At 38.9% G+C, this 18221-nt stretch overlaps 1 protein-coding gene across 1 annotated transcript in view; it reads right to left on the bottom strand.

Moving 5' to 3' along the window:
- Positions 1–2411: 2411 nt before the first annotated feature.
- Positions 2412–18221, bottom strand: part of LOC118569176 (phosphatidylinositol 3,4,5-trisphosphate 3-phosphatase TPTE2-like) — a 61612-nt gene continuing 45802 nt past the window's right edge. The window contains 4 exon segments of the mRNA XM_036166902.1: positions 2412–2514; positions 4018–4088; positions 11618–11710; positions 16886–16977. Coding sequence (XP_036022795.1) covers positions 2412–2514; positions 4018–4088; positions 11618–11710; positions 16886–16977 — 359 coding nt within the window.

Here is an 18221-nt window from a genome sequence, read left to right as displayed (position 1 = left end):
CATGGCCTCTTTCTCTTTGTTGGCATACATACATACATATGTATGTATGTATCTTTGTGTAGTTCTTTGTCTAGGAATGAGGCCTGGTGAGCTTTCTTACTGCCATGATAGCATGTCAGTGTTGTTTTTGTTCAGGTCTTGTTTAGGCAGCCATGTTGATGAGGCTTCTTGGGTGCAGTTTCTGTGACATTCTAGGAGACACAATCGCAAAACAAACTTGCTGTTGCTCTGGCTCTTACAATTTTTTTCCACCCCCTCTTCTGCAATGATCCCTGAGCCTTAGAAGCAGGAGTTGTGTTGTAGATGTATCTGTTGAGACTGGGCTCCACAACTCTGCACTCTGATCAGTTATGATTTTCTATAAGAGTCTCTGTTGCAAAGAGAAGTGTCCTTGATGAGGGGTGAAGCCAACACTCATCTGTGTATAAAGAGAAATGCTGAGAATGTAGTTAGAGATCATGCTGGTTGAGTAAAGTAGTGGTTGTAGCTTCTCCTCCAAGATGAATGCTTTCAGCATGGTATGATAACCCTAATGGTGTAGCAGTGGCATGCATACCTTGGTGGTAACCAATGGCTCTCTAATTGGACTTAAGACCCAATCAACAAGAGGGAGACCATGCTTGGTGCTGGAAACCTGTCCAACTACCTGGAGCTATTGAAGTCTGCTTCAGGGATTTTTTTTTTTTTTTTTTTTTTTTTTTTTTGAGATAGGGGTTTCTCTGTGCCTGGAGCTGGCTGCCTGAGTAGACTGGCAAGCCAGCAAGCCTTTGAGATTTGCCTGTCTTTGGTCCCACAGTGCTGGGTTTACAGATGTGTGCTGCAATTTACACAGGTGCTAAGATCTGGACGCAAGTCCTCAGGCTTGCACAGTGGGCACTTTACTAAATGAGCCATTCCTGCTCAGCCCCTCACTGTAAATAATTACTTTTTAAAAATAATTAAGTACTTGCTATTAAGTTTATGATAATTTTTTTAATGAGACTTTGAATATTTTTCTTTTTTTTTAAGATTTATTTATTTATTATGTATACAGTGTTCTGCCTGCATGTATGCCTATAGGCCAGAAGAGGGCACTAGATCTCATTACAGATGGTTGTGAGCCACCATATGGTTGCTGGGAATTGAACTCAGGACCTTTGGAAGAACAGCCAGTGCTCTTAAGCTCTGAGCCATCTCTCCAGCCCCAGGATAATTTTCTTATGGGTCCTTGAGACTGAGTCTCTATAGCTCAGGCTGGCCTGGCATTTGCTATGTAGCACAAATGGCCTTGAACTGAAGGCCACCTTCTTGCCTCAGCCTCCCAAATGCTAATTACAAGTGTGTAACAACATGCCCCAAAAGTCTTCTGCCCCAAACACTTTGCATTTTTGGATAATTCTATGTCAAGTTGATACATTCTATCTAGGAAAACTAGTATTCAGATATAGTGTGAGGTGGATTTCTCAGTTTGTTCTAAGAACTATTCACTTGGGGATCTAAGACAGCCAAACCCCAAGAGGCTTAAACAAGTTTCTGTGAGCAAAATCAGAACAGCATGGCAACTTGCAACTGTCAGAAATTTTGATGAGTCTTGAAAGGTAGGAGAGAAACCTCAACATTAACCTTTTTTCAAACAGATATGTTTTTTTTTTCAATTTTTAAAATTGAAGTTTTCTTCTTTCCTTATTGCCAGTAAGACAAACTACAAGGCTAACTAGGCCTGGAATCTGCCTGTGGATGGATCATTGCTGCTTGCAAATGAAATGAAATAGTGTGCAGCCTGTCCTGCCCCAGCACGTTTCCATAGCTGGAGTTACGGGAGATCATAGCAATAAATTATGGAAAGGCTTTTTCCTTGGAGAAGAACCAGGTTAGAGGAAGACAGGGCTGGAACTCTTTGGGGGATATTTAAAGGTTGGCAAGAAAGAGGTGGTAAAGAGCCACCTCCCAGCTCTGTACAGATTGCTGCTCGTTCCCAGAGAAACTCTTGAGCTTTAGTCACAGCCGAGACATTCTCAGCCTTTATCTTTTCTATTTTCACTTCAGAACAAAGCACATAGTTTCACCTTCTAGATGTTGGAGCTGCCAACCCAGTGAGTGGCCCCAGTGGTTGAAATATTGACTGTGCAAAGTTGCTCGATTGCTGTGTTCTGCCCCAAACACCTTTTATTTTTGTGAACTTGTGAGACCCTCTCTCAAAAAGACCATACTGTATTTGCCTTCAAAGAAAAAAAAATACTACTGACATCATTTTTCCTGTATACATTTAATATATTTCCCAGAAACATATGTACACACACATATATATAATGCAGACATACCATCAAAGACATAGGTTAGAAGACATAAATATGTAGCTTGGATTGGGAAGAACATGATTCTATCCAAGAAGGGGACTAGTACTTCTTCAACAGCTACTATATAACCACAGGCTATTTATCTTCAAAAAACACCTGTACTGCAAAATTTGGACTGTAAATATTCCACGTTTTTTGTTTATGGGGATTATCCAATTCATTTCTTGGTAGATAAAGCCTAAGAATAAGAAAAAAAAATGATTATATTTTCTATTAAGGCTAACAGAAAGCCATGCAATAGGTTACTTTGTTGGTGCTTCAGGGAAAAGACCTTACTATCAATTAGAGCCTCAGACCCTCTCTGTGTGTTGGCTGACTCCTTCTAACTCTCCAAGATACCTTAATAAAATAATAATACCCTGATAATAAGGATATGCTACTGATTCTCCAACACTGGTTCTTATGATTTTATTAATGATATTGCTATAAGTGAGAAATACTCCAGAGATGTGTAATAATACCCAGTAATAAAACATTGCATCTCCTTTAAGTGAAGAACTTTGTGTTTTGGCTTAACAGCTGTCTCCTGACTATATAAACAGTTTGTCTTATCCATATACAAATTAAATGTTACAAACATCTTTAGCATCTTATATAAAAAGTATTAAAATGATCCAGATATCAACATGGACAAAGACTCATGATTCAAAGTTTGTGCACATCCAGAAATAAATGGTCAAAATCTCCACCAAGGACAAAGTTACTACAAATCAAAATCATGCACATTTTAAGTTCACTTCTGGTGTCTTACAAGGCTTGAATATTTACCAGGCCTTGGTCAGTTTGAAGAGAAGATTAGGACAGTATTAACTCATGGCCTGTTCAATAACAACCACTTCAACACCATCTACCAACTGACTGAGTTAAATGTTTTTTCTCCTGTAGTGGATTCTCATTCTCTCTCTGTCTAGCTACCTCTGTCTCCCCCTTGTTCTCATGACCACAAGAAGATTCTTTGTAATAACATTCAAATCCAATTAATTTTTTAATTCATTTCCAATTCAATTTCTAATAAATGATTTTCTAATAAATTATATTTAAGCTGGAAATTATCACATGAATGATTTTAGGTGACTCATTAATACCCATGCTTTCTAACTTCTTTCAGCCCTAGATGGTAGGTGTACCCATCAGCTTCTAAGCTGTGGATACCTCTGGATGGCATTTGGAATTTGGTGGTTGGGTGCCAGTTAGCCAACACTCCTCGAGGCCTTTCCAAACGCATAATAAACTTCCATGGAAGGAATTTACTGTCACATTCAAATCTGAGTATAACACATTTTTTCTTATAGTCCAAAGGCACAGTGCTTGTGACTAATGCCACACAGAGGTTCAAGCAGCAGCTGTATATTGAAAATAACCTTTACCAGGTCACATAATGTCCCAAGCAAGGGGAACAGAGTGGAGGTGGGAGCAGCTAATGGAACTGAGTTCTGTGCAGAAGATAAAGGAAACACAGACTGTAGTGTATGTTGTACTGTATGTGTATTTCATATTAATAATAAATGCAAACAAATGCTAAAAAGATTTCAAAACCACATTAAGCTGACTGATGCATTGGGATGAGTAAAGGATTTTGTTTTGTTTCTATAAGTTGATGTTAGGACAGCTGGCGTAAACTTTGTCATAATACATACATGGAGCATGAAGCGGGTTCTGGTGGATTACAATGTATCCCTACCTGTTTTTTCGTATGAAAGCTGTATGAAACCAAAAGAAAAAAGCGCAGTCATCATAGTATTTAGGAAGATTCTAAAAAAGACATGGTTAAAGAAAAAGGTTAGTTTCATCATAAAACTGATACAAAGAACTAATGATTCCATTGAGTTTAAAATTTCTTCCCTTATTCCTGTAAAAACATATTAAGCAATCACATGCATTAAATATGCAACACCTTACAGTTTATAATGATACACTCAAGACGCAAAAAGGCTTCAAGAGAATGTTGCTTTCTCTTGGTGTTAAACATTTTAAGGAGATGTGTTAAAATGTGTTGTTTAGCTGGTAATTTCAATTAAAATGTAAATCTCAAATTAGTGCAGTAAAGTAAAAGAAAACAGATAAATTGAACTTAAAAATATAACTTTTATGCATTAAAATGGCAGTGTTTGAAGAGCCATAGGAATCATTTTTATTAGCCTAAATTTACCTATAGTACATATAAGGGTGTGTATATACATATACATATATAGTTTAAATGAAATCATGCCACTTGAGCTGACAGCATTTCCACCAAGAGCAATAGACTAATAAAAACCCCAGTACCGAGTGTGAGAAACTTTCATTTCAAATATTGGTCAGGGTAGACTCAGAGATTCCCCAAACGATATAGGCTGTTGCTGTTGCTATTGGTTACCTCCCAGAGGTTGAAGGGATGTCCCTATTGCTGAAGACACCATGGACTGTGGACGCAGGACTCAGAAGATCCAAGCTCAATCTGACCTGAAAGCCCCTGGAAGGTCCTCTGTATGCTTCGAGGGGAGGGACGCAACCACTAGTCCTACCCAGCCATGAACATGGCAACATATTCCTAGGATGCAATAGTGGCACTCCATCTTGGCAGCAACCAACAGCTGTCTAATGAAGACGTAAGGCCCGCTCATCAGGAGAGAATCATGGCTGGTACTGGAAACCTAGTCAACTACCTGGAGCTAGTTGTCATTGGATCTTAGAGACTAACCTAGTATCACCACTTTACCCAACCAGCATAATTACTAACTGCATTCTAAATACTTATCCTTGTACCCACGGATAAATGTAGTTCTTAAACCTCCTGGAGGAAGCTTCTCTTTGTAGCAGACAGAGGTCATTACAAAAACAACTTATATTGAGAACAACTTATGGAGCACCTTGCTCCAATGGGCACATCCACAGCACAATTCCTGTACCTAAGACTCAAGGAGCAGTGGAGAAGAAATACGGTAAGAGTCAGAAGACTAGGAAATCACCGATGACATGTGTCTCTTAGAAACACAGGCAGGCTTCATCCATGACACCTCAACAATATGACAGCTTAAACAAGACCTGAACTAGGGCAACACCAATGACAATGTAGAAGGAGGTATCTTAACATTTGAGAGGGTGCAAGGGGAGAAGATATTGGAGGAGGTGGGAGGAGGAAAGGGAAGGAAGGAAACATTTCTTCCAAGTAACCCTCCTTGCTCCTTTTGAAATCCAAAGCCTCTCTTTCCATTAATTGCTGTTAGATATGTAACACAGATTCCTGAACGGTCTTATTAATAAAAAAAAAATCCAGAGCGAGATATTGCGGCAAAAGCTGAAAGATAAGAGAAACAGAACAAGCCATAGCCAATCTCACCTCGCCAACTCCTCAGCTAATCCTGTTTCCACAAATCCTCAGACTGAAAAGCCTTTGAGTCCTCACCCATGAGGGTCTCAGTCAAACTGTCTAAAAAGCCTAAAAGCTTCTAAAAACCTCTAGTTCCTGGTCCTCACGCCTTAATATACTTTTCTGTGTCCTGCCATATTACTTCCTGGGACTCTCATGAGTGGTGTGGGGGTTCTTGTTAGTTGCTCTTTGGTCTTTTGCTATTGGAAGAAGCATCATCAACCCATATACATATTTATTCTCACATATATATTCTCATATACATACATACACACACACACACACACACATATATATATAGTGACTTATGTGTATTATATTTTTCCAGACATGTGTACTGTTAAAAAATGAAAAAAATTAAAAGCACACCATCTAACAATACACAGAATCAATGAATCTAAGAATCTCAAATCTGGTTATTTGAGAACATAAACAAGATTGACAGACCTTTGGCTCAATTAACCAAAAGAAAGAAAGATAGGACCTAACACAATCAGAAATGAGCAGGGAAATATTACAACAGACACCAAAGAAATTCAGAATTATATAGGGGAATATTCTAAAAACTTGTATTCTCTTAACCTGGAAAACCTAAAAGAAGTGGATGAATTTCTGGATTCAGCCAAACCACCAAAGTGAAACCAAGAAGAAGCCAGCAACCTAAACAGACCCATAATAAATGAGACTGGAATAATAATATAAAAAATTCAAGCTTAAAAATAGTCCAGGGTTGGGTTGGGGATTTAGCTCAGAGGTAGAGCGCTTGCCTAGCAAGCGCAAGGCCCTGGGTTCGATCCTCAGCTCAAAAAAAAAAAAGTCCAGGGCCAGAGGATAGACATCGGAATTCTACCAGACTTTCAAAGAAGATCTGTAGCCAATCCTTCCTAAATGATCAAAGAGAAACAGAAGGTGCACTCCCGCTCTAATTCCAAAGCCAGGAAAAGACACACAAAAAAAGAAAACTACAGCTTTCAAACTACAGATTCAAAAATGCTCAATAAAATACTGGCAAACAGAATACACACATACATATTAAAAAGTTATCTACCATGACCAAGTTAGCTTTAGCCCTGAAATGCAAGGATGGTTCAACATATGCGAGTCAACAAATGCAATAAAACACATAAATGAACTTAAATAGAAAAGTCACATGGACATCTCAATAGACAAAGAAAAAGCCTTTGACAATGCATGCATTCATGGTAGAAGTCCTTGAGAATGTAAGGCTAGAAGGAACATAATTCAACATAATAAATCTATATATGAGAAACCCACACACATCATCATCCTAAATGGAGAAAAGCTAGAGGCAATCTAAAGTCATGAATGAGAAAACGGTGTTCCCGATCCCCACTCTCTTTCCATATCGTTTTAGAAACACTGGCTGGAGCAGTAAGAGAAGGAGATTAAAGTGACAAGACAAACATGGCCAGGCGGCAGGATTCTCAATCAATTTGCGCAAATCAAGAGCTTTTCTACACACCACTAACAAATATATAGAAAAGGAGATAAAGACTAATGTCCATTCACAATCCTCAAATATCTAGGAAGAAACCTACCCAAGGAAGTAAAGGACTTCTACAATGAAAACTTCAAGACCCCAAAGAAAGACAGTAAGACACTAGAAAATGGAGAGACATCTTGTGCTTATGAGCTGGTAGAATTAATACTAGGAAACGGAACATTTTACCAAAGCTATATACAGATTCAATGCAATCCCATGCAAAAGTCCCATCTCATTCTTCACAGAAGTAGAAAAAAACCCAACAACTATCCTAAAATTCATATGGAGTCATGAAGACTGGATAGCCAAAACCATTCCAAGGAAATATAACAATGCTGGAGGGATTATTATTCCAGAACCATAATAAAAAATATGGTACAGACATGTAGGCTAATGGAACAAAATCAAGGACTCAAATATGAGTACCTGTAACTTCAGCCATTTAATATTTGACAGAGACCAGAACAAAGGCTGGAGAAAAGAAAGCATCTTCCTCCCCTCCTCCCCACACCACGACAGGGTTTCTCTGAGTAGTCTTGCCTTTCCTGTAATTCACCCTGTAGACTAGGCTGACCTTGAACTCAGAGAGATCCTCCTTCCTCTGCCTTCTGAGTGCTGGGATTAAAAGCGTGTGCCACCACGCCAACACTGCCCGGCCAGAAAGCATCTTTAACAAATGGTGCTGGGTAAACTGTATGCCCACATATAAAAGAATAAAATTAGACCTGTCTCTATCACCTTATCCAAGAACTAACGCCAATGACTCAAAGACTTAAACATGAAACTTGAAATGTTGAAAGTGCTAGAAGAAAACATAGACAGTACCCCACATTAAATAAATGTAGGAAAGGACTTTTCGAACAGGATAGTCTGCCCAGGAATTAAGGCCAACAACTGAGAAGTGGAACTTCATAAAACTAAAAAGCTTCTTCACAGCTAAAGAAACAATCAACCAGGTGAAGAGGATGCCCACAGAATGGGAGAGAATCTGTGCCAGCTACATATCTGACAGAGGATTAGTATCCAGAATATATAAAGAACTTGAAAAACAAAGAATAATAACAATAATAAAAAGGCATTTAAAACATGGACCTGAACAGAGTTCTCAAAAGAGGGAAAAAAATGGATAATAAATGTCTCAAAAAAAGTTTATCATGCCTAGCAATTAGGGAAATGCAAATCAAAACAACTTTGACATTTCATCTTTCCCTAGTAAGAAGGGGAAAGAGCAACAAAATGGTTTGTGGAGAAAAAGGAACTTTCATTCACTCTTGGTGGGATTGTAAACTGTGCAGGCACTATGGAAATCAGTGTGAATTCTCAAAAAACTAAAAATAAATCCACCCTATGGCCCAAAGGACTCAACATCCTACTGCACAGATGCTCTGTTCAGCCATGTTCATTGCTGCTATATTCACAAGAGCTAGGGAACAGAAACAACCCAATGGTCCTTCAACTGACAAGTGGATTATGAAAATGGGGCACATGTATACTATGGAATTCTGTCCAGATGTTAAGAAAAGTGAAATCATGATGAAGTGGTTAGTGACACATATACTTTTGGAATTCTGTCCAGATGTTAAGAAAAATGAAATCATGGACTTTGCACATAAGGGGATGGAACTAGAAAAGGTCATATTGAGTGAGGTCGCTTTCTATTGCCTTTAGGTGGTGCTCTTCTTTCTGGGATCCTTCCAAGTAATGAAAAGCTGCTGCTGTTATTATCTTTTGCGATCTGTGATCATCTCCACCATACCTACCTAGCATACCTGAACACAATGTTCTTCCTTCCAGGGCTAGCCTAGAAAGTGGCCATCTTTATAGGAATAAACTAGACAGGGCAGACACAAACCACAGGACTTCTGCCAATAGAAACAGGTTCCTGTGAGAGGGTCACTGATCTAGGCTGTCTACCAGGACAAAGAAATAGTTTGGGAAAGACGTATAAATATATACAACCACTTCACTAGGAGATTGATTAGAACAAGCTTTAAAGGTATAGCCACTCTCCAGAGAGAAGTCTCAAGAAAAATCTAAAAGAAAAGAAAGTATTTCTTACTGATTTCTGCAAGGGGAAGCTACACTGAATAATTAATCATCAACAAAGCTGATGATAGAAATACCTATATTTGCTGGGTGGTGGGGTCATGTGCCTTGAATAACGGCACTGGGGAGGCAGAGGCAGGCAGATCTGAGTGAGTTCAAGGCCAGCCTGGTCTACACTGTGAGTTCCAAGATAGCCAAAGCTATTATACAGAGAAACCCTGTCTTGAAAAGACAAAAAAAAAAAAAAAAAAAAAAAGAAAGGAAGGAAGGAAAGAAAGACAGACAGACAGACAGACAGACAGACAGACCTATATTTTTGGAATGTACTTTCATGTTATGGCTTTAGTGATCACAAAGGCTGTATTTTACCAAGGTTCCTTGACCAATTGTCTTTGTAGGGCCGGAAAGAAAGATGAGAAAATATGAGGACATGACAAGGGAAAGGAGACTCTTCATCCTGGTTGAAGCCTCTTGCCCGCTGGGAAGGAAGAATTCTAGCACAGTTACCATTGTTATACAAGTTGCTGGCAGAGATTTTGTTCTTTCCTTATGTAGATACTGTATGTTAAGATAGCAATGGACCAGTCTTAAGGCCTGAATGTATATGACCTAGGGAAGGGCATCATTCCTTCTAACTGACACTTTCTGCACAATGATACCATTCCTTCTGCGACTCCTGAGGTTATCAATTATAATCCTGTCAGATGATCCCCAGGCACCACCCTATTATCTAATTTAGGCTCCAAACAAACCTTTCATAATAGCTTCAATGCCCACCAAAATAAGACTATTAAAATGACATTAAGTGTGACTCTCAGAGAAGCCTGCACCCAGCCTTTGTTTCTGGATGTGTTTCTTTCTCCTAATCCTTGTTTGTAGAATGTATATTGTAATATCTTTATTAACACCAATTCTGATTCATACTTGGCCAGTCCCAAAATTCCTTTCTGCCTCAAAGCTGTGGATCCTAGTCAAGCTCAGGTCAAAGTGTCTAAAAGTCAAGGCTCAGAGTAATCTTTTGAGGGTCCCCAGGTGCTGCTGTAAGTGTCCCTCACAAATGGTACTTGATTAGTATCCTTGGTTAGAGATGGCTACTGGAGTGAGAATTCAGAGAAGCTCCATTCTTCAAGGGCAGCCAGCCTATATGGGAACTACCTAAGTCACCTGCTTCAACCTATTTCTAATTTAAGTAGCTAGCAGAAAAGAGGCAGAGGATGAAAAAGGAAGAGAAATTTAAAGTTGACTAACAGTTATTTGTAGTTCAGATGAATGATTTTATAGAAAAAATGAAATTAGTGAGGTTTAAAGTTTGCTACAAGTGGTATATATCCAGACATAGCCTTTATAACTGATAACATAAATTATATACTTAAGATATTCTGACTAATGACAATGGAAGACATTCCCATTTTTCTTTTTCTTTTTGTTTTTTTCCCTTTTCCTTTTCTTTCCTTTTCTTTTTCTTTTTTCTTTTTTTGGTTTTTTGAGACAAGGTTTCCCTATGTAGCTTTCTGCCTTTCCTGGAACTCACTTGGTAGCCCAGGCTGGCCTTGAACTCACAGAGATCAACCTGGCTCTGCCTCCCGAGTGCTGGGATTAAAGGTGTGCACCACCACCGCCCGGCCCCATTTTTCATAAGGCAAGATTAGATTAATAAATTGATTATATTGTTTATCAATTCAAAGGTACATTAAAAAACTTTTATTTTAAAGTCTGTTATAAATTATTGGCAATAATATGGTGTTTTGTTTGTTTGCTAATTTGGGATTTGGGGAGACAGAATCTCACTATGTAGCCCAGTCGGTCTGGAACCCACAATGTAGACCAGGCTGACCTCAAACTCATAGAGATTCACCTGCCTCTGTCTCCTGAGTTCTGGGATTAAAGACATATGCCTGAATTCCCAGTGGCTACAACATATCTTAAAGATACAAAACAAAAACATAATCACTGATTTGTAGGACTTTTTTTTAAAAATCAAGATGTTTCCATTTTATTTGAAAGTTAATATGTGCTTATTATATAGAACTTATAAAATGAACAAAAATATTATATATGTTCTTCAGGGAAAAAATCTCATTTTGATTTGTTGCTTTCCTCCAATTTCCTGGCCATGGGCCAACGTCTGTCATTTCCTTTACTGGGAATTGTAGCAAAGGAAATTCCAAACCAAAATCATTCAAAAGACCACAACACAAGAAAGAGTCACGCTTGATGACACAACCCTGTAACCCCAGCACTTGGGAGGCTGAGGCGGGAGGATCACATGTTCAAGGCCAGCCTGGGTTGTCATGATAAGCTTCCAGACTATGCAACTCTGTCTCAAAAAACTAAAACAAAAGAAAAAGACCAGACAAGAACAGGTGTATCTTGATTACTCACCGAAGAGAGAAATTTCACTTTCACATCATCATGTAGAGCCGGACAGTTGAGTACATCAATTATTACTCTGTCTGTTTCAACGTCATGAAATATCTGTGAATAAACATAAGAAATTCACAACTATATGCTTGGTTAAGAAGTGTAAGAGTGAAGTCCACTTTTACTCCTTCAAACACCCTGAATTTATAAAGTATCCTTGGTGTCAAAGTCCAGTCATCACACACACACACACACACACACACACACACACACACACTAATCTTTCTATGAAATTGTAACACAGTTATTTAAATTAACCTTTTATCTGTTGAAGGCCCTGGTGGGACACTGTTGAAAAATACATTATTAAATATAATAGATCTCAACCAAGAAAGCATTACTGTTGGATATTCATCATCTCATTTTCCTATGTTAAATCCTTTTTTAAAAATCACTATGTGGGCTGGAGAGATGACTCAGTGATTAAGAGAGGTTCCAGAGGACCTTGGTTCAATTCCCAGCACCCACATGGTAGCTTACAACTGTCTGTAACTCCAGTCCTAGGGTACTAAAACACCAATGTACATAAAATAAATAAGTTATTTTTAAAAAATGTACTACACATGCCATCCCCAAACCCCATGTCTAGTGCTGGGTATACAGCCTTTGCACCTACACATTCTGGTGAGTTCCTTGCAATATGAGCCACCTACAAGATCCCCAACACTTGGGCCTAGCTCTGTTAGCTTGACTTCTGTGCTGACCTAGCCTGGTAAGTTCCCATTGAACATCACCCAGCTGTGCCAAACCCAAGGCTTAACCTTGCTGGCACAGTCTGTGTGCTCAGCAGCCTGGCTTGGTGAATACTTCAGATGACATCTCCCCTGCACACACTCCTGTGCATAGCTTGACTAGTGAAGCTTGTACACCATCCCAGGCAGACCCATTCATACACTTTACCACCACTGGATTGGAATCACCCCCACCTATCTAGTCAAAAATCAACACTGAGGGGCTGGAGGGATAGCTCAGCAGGTACAAGTACTAGCTATTCTTCCAGAGAACTTGGGTTTCGTTCCCAGCACCCATAGGGTGGTTGACAACCATTTGTAACTGATGGGAATCTGATGCCCTATTCTGGTCTCTCTGGGCACTGCATGTACATGGTGTACATGTACAGGCACACAAAACACCTGTACACATAAAATAAAAACACTGAGACCCAGAGAACTGACCTACCAACTCCTCATAGCTGATGTGACAGCATGCACAGGGCCTGCATGGTTCTGCACCAGATGGGGTCCCAGCTGAGAGAAAAAATGCACACAAACCCACATCCCTATCTGAGAAGCTATCTCTAGTTGATAATCACTCATAAATGAAAAATTAGTTCTCTCCCATGGAGTCTCACTGGGGATACAAACCATTCCGAAGGCCAAGCCCATGCCCAGGAGTAGACTACCACGACAAAATGAACTGATGGCATCTTTGGAGGTTCTTTGTCTCAATGCTGTGCCAGGGCATTTGCTTATTTATTTTTTAACCTTACCGATCCTTTGCTTATATACTATGGCTTCTAATTTTGTGTATTTAGTAGATTCCTATGTGTACAAATGTGTGTATCTCTATTTACATGTGTTTCTCATGCTTTTTCTTTGGCTCTTTTCCTTCTGTTTGTGTGTTTGTTTATTTTGTTCTATTCTGGTTTCTTTTATCTTATTTTATTAACTATTCTTTAGTTGTCTGTCTGTTTTCTAAAGAGAGACAGAAAGGGTTTGGATCTGGAAGGGAGGGAGGTGGGGAGACTCGGAGTAGTTGGGGAAAGGAAATGGTAATCTGAATATATCATATGAAAAAATTCTATTTCAATAACAGAAAAGCATTTTAATCAAATTTAAATTTTAATTTAAAAAGGGATACATCCCGAAACAGAGGGTACACCTGAGTAACGGGAGTATGGAAAGAGAACAAATGAAGTTATAATCAATGGAACACAAGATAGAAACAATAATACAAAGAGGAGAGAGAGAGAGACAGCAACGAACACATTTCTTTTCTTTCAACAGTAGCTTTAAATATAAATGCCCTTGACTCTCCAATCAAAAGACACAGGCTATTTGAATAAAGAAAGGAAATCTATCTATCCTCTACTATTATTCAGAAGACATAAAGAAGGTTATACCATTCTGATCAAGAGAACAATTAACCAAGAAGACATTACACTCCTACACACACATATATGCACCAAATTCCCTGGCACTCAGTTGTATTAAAAGCAAAACAAACAAACAAACAAAAAAATAAAACAACTACAAACTTCAAAACACAGATTAACATCACCTCAGTAATAACAGGTAACTGATTTCAATAAATCACCTTCTCCAATAGAGGGACAATTTGGATAAAAAGTACAGAGGAACATTGGAATTATATGACATCAGGCATTAAAAGGACCCAACAGGCATCTGTCAATTACTCTACCCAAACACCAAAGAATATATATTCTACTTAGTATCCCATGGAATTTTCTCTCAAACAGATCATATACCAGGATACAAAACAATTCCCAACAAATACAAAAACAATTGAAATAACTGTGCATTCTGTGTGGCCACGATGCAATAAAACTTAAAATCAGCAACAAAACAAACTGATAAAAACAAACTCATAGAAATTAAATAACACTGGGTCAAAGGAGACATCAAGAAAGAAGATTTGTTGTTCTCCTGAAACTAAACAAAAATAACACAACAAAACCCTGAGGTACATTAAAAGCAGTACTAAGAGAGAAATCGACTCATCTAGGCATAATAAGTAAGTAAATGAATAATAAACAAATAGACAAATAAATTGAGCTAAAGAGTGGTCCCTGGCTTTGACCATGGACCCATTGCACACCTCTTTTTCTGCTTACAGCTTTTCCCAATGAGACAGTATTTCAGGATGCACAGTTTAGGACTTCACATGCTACGTCATATAAGGAGGACCTTGTGGGGAGATTGTTGTAGAAATATGGGCAAACAAGGGCCTGAGTAATTACTAGCAGAGAGGCATAAAGGAGAAAAACATGAAGAGGAATTTAGAAGGCATAACCAAGAAGAATGATCAATTAATTGGACTTAGGGACCACAGCAGATAATCAAGAACGATATCAATTTTAAGACCCAAGAGAGTGAATACTGGTGCCACATCTGGAAGCAGAGTAAAGCTCCCTTGGTAGGTGTTGATTAATCACTGGTGTGAAGAATGCCCACATGGCATATTCTGCAGCTGCCACACAGTGAATGAATGCTCATTAACATCCATGCAGTGAATGAAAGAACAAAAGATAATTTAAAGAAAGGGAAGTCTGAGCACAATCAAGAATGCCGAGAATCGGGCCTGAGTGGATGCCCTTCACTAGGAGAGGCCAATAACAAACAAGAAGTGTATGAAGCAGGGGAAGAGTGTTAGCGATACAAGAATTTGAAACAAGAACCTGGGATGGAGTTCCGCAAGTTTGCTTTCTTAGATCCACAGAGGAGCCATCACTACTGCTTGCCTCTGCTACTGTTCTATCGCTGTGAAATGACACCATGACAAAGGGAACTGGGGGGGGGGGGGAAGCACTGAATTGGGGGCTTGCTTACAATTTCAGAAAGTATGATGGGGAGCATGTCCCTGTAGCAGTAGCTGAGAGTCCTGCATCCTGATCAGAAGGCAAGAGGCACAGAGAGGGAGACTTGGCCTGATATGGGCTTTTGAAACCTCAAAGCCCACCCCCAGTGATACACCTCTTCCAACAAGGCCACACCTCCTAATCCTTCCCAAACAGTTCCACCAACCAGGGACTAGACATCCAAATTTATGAGCCATTCTCATTCAAAATGCCACACTATTGCCTCAAAAGCCTATCATCATCTTAGGCATTTTTCAGCATGTTATTTAAACATTACCACTTGGGTCCTAGCTTGAGGGAAAGAGGTTTCCTTCTAGTTCATAAACTCCCTGTCTCTCAGGATGCTGGTCCACAGAACATCTGAGTAACAAAATCACTGAGGATATAGCTAAGTCCACAGATTTCAGGACCTCATTTCAGATTTCCTGACTCATACTCTGAGAGAACAACCTAGGAAAGTATATCTTTAGATGCTCCTAGGCAGTTTTTATTATTTTGAAAAGTGACTGGAAATAAGATAAAATGGCCAAAGCTGACATGGATTTAAACACAGCATTGTTGTAGAATATTATTTTAAGATGTTTTACATTTGTTTATGTTGTGGAACATTTGTTTTATGGTGCAAAGATGTGTTGCATTCTTTCATGTTGCATTTGTTTAACTCTGTAAAGCTGTGTTACTGTGCCTGTCTAAAACACCTGATGGTCTAATTAAGAACTGAATGGCCAATAGTGAGGCAGGAGAAAGGATAGGTGGAGCTGGGGGGGCAGAGAGACTAGATAGAACAAGAAATCTGGGAGAGAAAGAAGGAGCAAGAGAACAAGGAGAGGAGGACATTAGGGGCCAGCCAGCCACGGAGTAAGAGTGAAAGTAAGATACACAGAAGTAAGAGAAAGGTAAAAGCCCAGAGGCAAAAGGTAGATAAGAAAATAACTTAAGAAAAGCTGTCAAGAAACAAGCCAAGCTAAGGCCAGGCATTTATAATTAAGAATAACCCTTTGTGGTTTTGTTTTTATTTGGTAGCTGGATGGCCAGGGCCCCTCAAAAGAGAAAGAGTTAAAAACCAACAAAAAGACATAAACTTAAAACCTTGATAGATTGCTGGGAATGCACTTAAGCATTGTGGGAAAGTGAAAGATAAAGCAAGACTGGGCCAGAATTTACAGAAAATGTCTTGCAAACCCCATTTTGAACAGCAAGGTGAAGTAAGCTCTGCTTTTTTTTTTTTTTTTTTTTTTATCAAAACCAAGCATCACCAAATTGGATGGTAACCAGAGAGCAACAAGCATCTCTTTGTGGCTTGGGAAATGAGCGTGCTATTTTGATGCTGAGTTTTAGTTAAACACCAGGGCTAGGGAAATTACTCAGCTATAATCCTAGTACTGGGGATGTGGAGGTAGATGGATCCCTGGTCTTGCTGAATTAGTGAACAGCAGGATCAATAAGATACTCAGTCTGAGAAAATGAGGTGGGAAGCCATTAAAGCAGGCACCCCACCTTGACCTCTGGATTCCACATGCAAGCACACACACTTGCTCCACATCAGGACACACACCTATACCTCTCCACATACACACACCAACCAAAGCAAAAATAAAGCCAGATGTCTCAGTTCACGTGTTTTCTCTTACCATACAATTTTTGGAAGAAAAACAGGAAAATATAGTCTCCTGCCACATTATGATTTGAACTTGTAGATCGCTTCCATCACCTTTTCCAACACCTGAGTAAACATGAAGAATATAGACTTGTTAAAGTCCAAACAGCTCTCCTATTGACACTGTAGCTCCAGAAGAGAGTGATGAGCTCATTGAACAATGTGGCCATGTTTAATCATTTGGCCTTGTATAGATTTTGTTTTTGAAAAGCAGGACACTTCAAAAACCCAATTTTGTCTCCTAAAGCAGAGTTTATAAGGCTAGAGAGAGGGGGGAGGGAGAAAAAAACATGTAAAAACATGTAATTTAGATTCTAAGAGTTAGAATTCCATTGTTTCATCTTTCTAGGGAAAAAAAAACAGGGATGGTGACTTGCAAACTTTCTTGAACTTCAATCATGACATTTAAAAATAATTATCAAGATTCCTCTTGTTCTACCCTGAGTCCAATTCTTAAAGCAATCTCTCTAAATAAAAATAAAAGGTGTCCATATCAGACTTCCTTTAGCACTAGGTATAAACTTTACATGAATGGTTCCATGCCCCTATACTGAGTTCTAATGGTCCCCACTTCATCATCCCCTTAAACACCTGGTCTGGGAAGCCTCCATCCAACTTTCCCCCATATTTTACCTTGACAGATATTCTAATAAAGTCACAGTCATTTTTGATGGTCCATCTAACATAGTTTTCTTTTTTTTTCCCTTTCTTTCTTTCTTTCTTTCTTTCTTTCTTTCTTTCTTTCTTTCTTTCTTTCTTTCTTTCCTTCCTTCCTTCCTTCCTTCCTTCCTTCCTTCCTTCCTTCCTTTCTTTCTTTCTTTCTTTTTTTTGGTTTTTTGTTTTGTTTTTGTGAGACAGGGTTTCTCTGTGTAGCTTTGCACCTTACCTGAAACTCACTCTGTAGTCCAGGCTGGCCTCGAACTCACAGAGATCTTCCTGCCTTTGCCTCCCAAGTGCTGGGATTAAAGGCGTGAGCCACCACCGCCAGGCCATTGTTTTCTTTATATTTGAGGTTTCATTAACACCATCTTACTAAAATTAGCATCATGAACTGTGGGTTTGTGCCTCAGTTTCCTCTGCTTTATTCCAGTGACTGAAGCACTGATGTTGACCAGAAATCAATAAAATGTAAAACTGTTGTGTGCTTGTATGAAGATGTTTTATGTAACACAGTATTATGTACAATGAATACAGATGATAAAATGAAAAAATTATAGAACAATATGAAGTCAAATACTTACCACATGACAGGAAAAATGAATGTATCGAAGCCCTTAAGTTCTCCCACACTTAAAAATTGCAAACTGTTG

This window comes from Onychomys torridus, chromosome 17 (genome assembly GCF_903995425.1).
Source record: "Onychomys torridus chromosome 17, mOncTor1.1, whole genome shotgun sequence".
NCBI classification, from domain to species: Eukaryota; Metazoa; Chordata; class Mammalia; order Rodentia; family Cricetidae; genus Onychomys; species Onychomys torridus.
Note: the sequence above shows the minus strand (reverse complement) of the source record. Positions and strands in the feature narration are given on the sequence as shown.